This window comes from Castanea sativa, chromosome 2 (genome assembly GCF_040712315.1).
Source record: "Castanea sativa cultivar Marrone di Chiusa Pesio chromosome 2, ASM4071231v1".
In the NCBI taxonomy this organism is placed as follows: Eukaryota; Viridiplantae; Streptophyta; class Magnoliopsida; order Fagales; family Fagaceae; genus Castanea; species Castanea sativa.
The window spans coordinates 11,178,968-11,183,797 of record NC_134014.1 but is presented as its reverse complement, the minus strand read 5'-3'; the positions used below and the strand labels follow the sequence as shown (position 1 = coordinate 11,183,797).

The 4,830-nt window shown below is 34.2% G+C and overlaps 1 protein-coding gene across 1 annotated transcript; it reads left to right on the top strand.

Annotated features, from left to right (window-relative positions):
* The first annotated feature begins 2,225 nt into the window (after positions 1-2,225).
* On the top strand, positions 2,226-4,178 carry LOC142624881 (uncharacterized). Its single transcript, XM_075798613.1, has 2 exons — positions 2,226-2,903; positions 3,330-4,178. Exons 1-2 carry the CDS (start codon positions 2,226-2,228, stop codon positions 4,176-4,178), a joined length of 1,527 nt encoding a protein of 508 aa, XP_075654728.1.
* Positions 4,179-4,830: the final 652 nt, after the last annotated feature.

Below are 4,830 nucleotides of genomic sequence, written 5' to 3'. Positions count from 1 at the left end.
CCACAAAAGAAAAAAAAATTAAAGAGAGAGAGAGAGAGATGGGTTCTTTTTTTTTTAAATTTTTTTTATAGAAGATAGAAATTTTAATTTAGTTTAATCTAAGTGTATATATGTATAAAATTTTCTCATGAAGACTTGAACCCCGACTCTTGCCCCTCACACCCCACAAGCACTTATATTTGTTGTGGAGTGATCATTGACCCTTACACCCCAAAAGCACTTATACTTGTGGAGTGATCATTGTGCCAATGGTGCATGATGCTGAGAGAGAGATGGGTTCAATTGTTCGAGTTAGTGAAGTTACACTTGGTGTAATTTTACGAAAGTTACACATTTTATCCACGGTAGATCTCTAAGCTATGTTGAGATTCAAAAAACACTATCTTACTTAATTAATATAAAATGTTTTAGTGTCCTCTCTCTTATTTTTTACAATAAATTATGAAATTCTATTCTATTTTAGTATTTTCTCCCTCTTGCTGAATCACTAAAAAAAAAAAAAAAAATTCTCATGTTTTCTCAATCCGTGACTTCTTCTTGTCATATTTTAAAAAAAAAAGAATAATTCTAGAAACACAAACAATTTTACAATTTTTTTACAAAATGTTGATGTGGCATGGTCCACATTAGCTTTTAAAAACAATTATTGAAGGATATTTGTATTTTTATTTACCAAAATGATATTTGCATTTTTTAGTAAGCATAAAACATACAATATCATACAATTTTCAATTTTATAAACACATATAATATGATCAAATTATTACACTGCTTTCATTGTCTTTCTGATTTGTTTATAAAATAAAACACTAAATATTAAAATTTTTTAGAAGTAAATTATTGAAATATTGGAAGAAACTAATAAAATGCACCGCACATTATGCGGTAACTTGTCTAGTTATATTCCTAAACACTAAAGCCTTCTAACATATTCATATTTATTGAGTTTCCTAAAGCCTATCCTTTGTGTTATCATTGCAACAACCGCTTTGTTTATATGACATATTCCCTCTCTTTCCAATGCCAAGCCCCCTTCTCCTTAAGATATATAATTGGATTTTCAGGCTTCCACTTTTTTATAAAACAACCAAAAATTCTCAAGTTTCCATTCAGGGTATTAATCAATCCCTATTGAGATTGCTTGCTGATCTTACACATTTGGTGGAGAATTTCTGCTAAAAATAGGGAAATTTTTGCTAAAAATAATCACCAACTTGAGAAGATTACTTTTTAACCAGACCATGTAAACTAGAAGTCTAGACAAGATAAACAAGTCATTTATGAATTGCTTGCCGATCTTTCACATTTGGTGGGGAATTTCTGCTAAAAATAGGGGATTTTTTGCTAAAAATAATCACCAACTTGAGAAGATTACTTTTTACCAAACCATGTAAATTAGAAGTCCAGAAAAGATAAACAAATCATTTATGAATTATAGATGTGGGATGGATCACAATTTTTTGCCAACTTAATTCCTTTAACTATTCTCTTTCTATTAATTTGGCTGGAATTTTCGTAACTAGTACAAAGAGGAAAGGGAAAAAGAGGGTTTCCTATCTCATTCTTCTTTGTGGTTTAAAAGAGACAAGGAGACAAGGGTACTGTTAAGAAAAGGGATGAGAAGAAGTTTATCAAGTCTTGTCTAGGTTGAAGTAAAGCAAGACTTAGAAAATGCAAGAAGTTGAAGAAGGAACGAAATGGTATGAAGTTAGTGAAGCTAAAGTTAAAGGAAGGGTTGAACGACAAGAAAGGCTTGAAAGAAAGAACAAAGACTTATAAGGAAATGACAACGTTTTGGATTGAACAATTAAAGAAACTACTTGTAGCCTTGAGTAATTAAGTGAGGCATGTGAGTATCACATGAGAGTAAAATGTATTTAGTTATAATGAGGACACTTGTCATAAGATTATTGGACCCGTGTTTAGTGGGTTGTTAGTTTTCCCGCCAATTCTTTAGAGAGTTAGTTACTTTGCTCAGTTGTATATAAAGGTAGAGCTTGTACATTGAAGATTCAGTTTTTCATTTTCTCAATTCAAAGTAAAAGAAAAGTTTTCCTTACCTTGAGTTCTTCTAGTTTTCTCTAGAATCTTCCTGTAGTTTCTAGTTTTCACATGGTATCAAAGCTTTAGTAAGATCAAACTCAGATTGATCTTTTTTTTTTTCTTTCTTTGCTTGCATTCTCTGAAATTCTTCTTGTTTTCTTTCAAGCTTTGAAGCTCTAGCAATGGCGTTTACTGCAGAAGCTTCGAATAATCAAACTTCTAATCAATCTTCTTCTGCAGTGAATGAAGATTCTGTGAATCCTTTCTTTCTAGGTAGCAGTGACAGTAACACGGTTCAATTGGTGACTGAGAAATTGATTGGAGGAAAGAACTATTTTCCATGGGCCAGATCAATGATCATCTCTCTCACTACTAAAAATAAGATTGGATTCATTATTGGTACAATTCCAATACCAGATTCAGATTCTCCACAATTCATCTTGTGGACACAATGCAATATGACAGTTCTGAGTTGGATTGTCAACTCTATTTCACCTGGAATTGGTTCTAGCATTATGTACACTGATAATGTTAGAGCAATTTGGCTTGATTTGCTTCCCAGGTTCTCTCAGAAAAATGGACCTAGAATTTTTGAGCTTCAAAAGGAATCTCCTTATTTGGTGCAAGGCCAAGCTTCTATGGAGGAATACTTCACCAAATTCAAGGCTTTGGTTGATGAGTTGGCAAATTACCTGACAATTCCTCATTGCAAGTGCCCTTGCACTTGTGGAGCTCAAAGAATCGCTGCAGATTTAGGTGACCGTGATCAAGTAATGAGGTTTTTGATGGGATTAGATGTTTCCTATTCAGCAATTAGGGGTCCGATTTTTCTATATCAGCTTCTACCTGATATCAACAAGGTATTTTCCTTGATTTTGTAAGAAGAAAAGCAAAGCAGTTTCAAGAATGGGGATTTTATTGGTTCAGCTATGGGTCATCCTATTGAAGCTACTGCATTATACTTTAATGCTAATTCTGGATCTAAGAACAATCGTGGTGGCAAGGGAAATTCCAAGAAAGAAGGTCCAGTTTGTACCTACTGTGGTAAAATTGGGCATATAGCAGATAAGTGTTATAGGCTTCATGGTTTTCCTCCAGGCTTCAAGTTCAAGAACTAGTCTTTGGCAAATCAAGTCTCTTCCAGCCAGATGCCATATTTAGGGAACCATTTCAACATTCAAGCCATTGAAGATTCAATTCCACAATGTCCAATTAGCAAATCACAAAGTGAGCAGCTACTTTCCTTTCTCAGTTCTTAGGCAGTGAATGAGCATTCTTCTCCATAGGCAGCATCTCCTCAGGTAGCTGCTGTGAACACTGTTGGACCAAGCTCATCTCAGCCACTTGCTTTGAGTGCTTCATCTCATAGTGTTGATTACCTGAACAACTTTGCAGGTAAGGCCTTTTGTTCATCTTCTTTCTTGCTTCCAAATTCCACTATTTTCACTGCTAGAGTGGTAAATAGGTCTTCTTTTACAGCCACAGACTGGATCATTGACACAGGAGCCATTGATCACATGGTTCATTCCATAGCTATGTTTAGTTCTATTACTTGTGTGTCTAATACCTATGTGTATTTACCTAATGCTGAAAGGGCTTTAGTGACTCATGTAGAGACTATTCATCTCTCAGAAAACTTGATACTTATTGATGTGTTGTGTGTTCCATCCTTCACTTTTAACCTCACATATTTCAGTCATCTTAACAGATCCTTGACTTGTTGCCTTATTTTTATTGGTTCATTTTGCTTTATTCAATATCTTGCTCTTTGGAGCACGATTGGTCTGGGTAGAGAGCAAAATGGACTTTATTTGCTGGACAACAAGTTCAAGATATTGCCTACAGTTCCAGCTACTTCCTCTTTTGGTCAATCTGTTTGTACTCAGCCAAATTTGTGGCATTTTTGTTTAGGACATCCTTCAAGTGGTAAACTTGATCTTTTGAATAAAGATGTTCCTTTTGTACAGAGTAATAAAACTTCTCATTATGCATTTGTCCGATGGCTAAATAGAAAAGATTGCCCTTTACTTCAAGCACTAATGTTTTTGAATTTCCTTTTGCACTTGTTCACTGTGATCTATGGGGTCCTTTTTCAATTCCCACAGTGCATGGTTATAGATTTTTCCTTGCAATAGTTGATGTCTTTTCTAGGTGCACTTGGGTTTATTTGTTAACGGCTAAATCTGAAACATAGTTGTTGTTATCTCAGTTCTATACATTAGTTGGAACACAGTTCAACAAGAAAATTAAATGTATTAGAACAGATAATGGGATTGAGTTTTTGATGAAAGACTTCTTTAAATCCAAGGGCATTATCCAAGACTTCTTTCTTGTTGAACTGTGTTTATGATAAAACACAGGTCATTATCCATTGTTGAGAGAAAGCATCAGCATATATTGAATGTTGCAAGAGCACTTAGATTCCAATCTAATGTTCCTTTAAGGTTTTGGGGAGATTGTATTCTGACTGCAGTATGCCTTATTAATAGAACTCCATCTTCTGTCCTTTCTAATAAAACTCCCTATGAAGTTTTATTTAGTCATCTTCCTTCCTTTTCACATTTAAGGGTTTTTGGTTGTTTATGCTATGTTTCTAATTTACAACCCAATAGAAACAAATTTTCACCAAGAGCCACTAAGTGTGTTTTCTTGGGATATCCCTTTGGAGTCAAAGGTTACAAAGTTATGGACCTTAACACACATTCAATTTTTGTTTCTAAAGATGTTCAATTTCATGAGTTCATCTTCCCTTTCCAATCCCAAAATTCCACTTTTTCTTCCCCATTT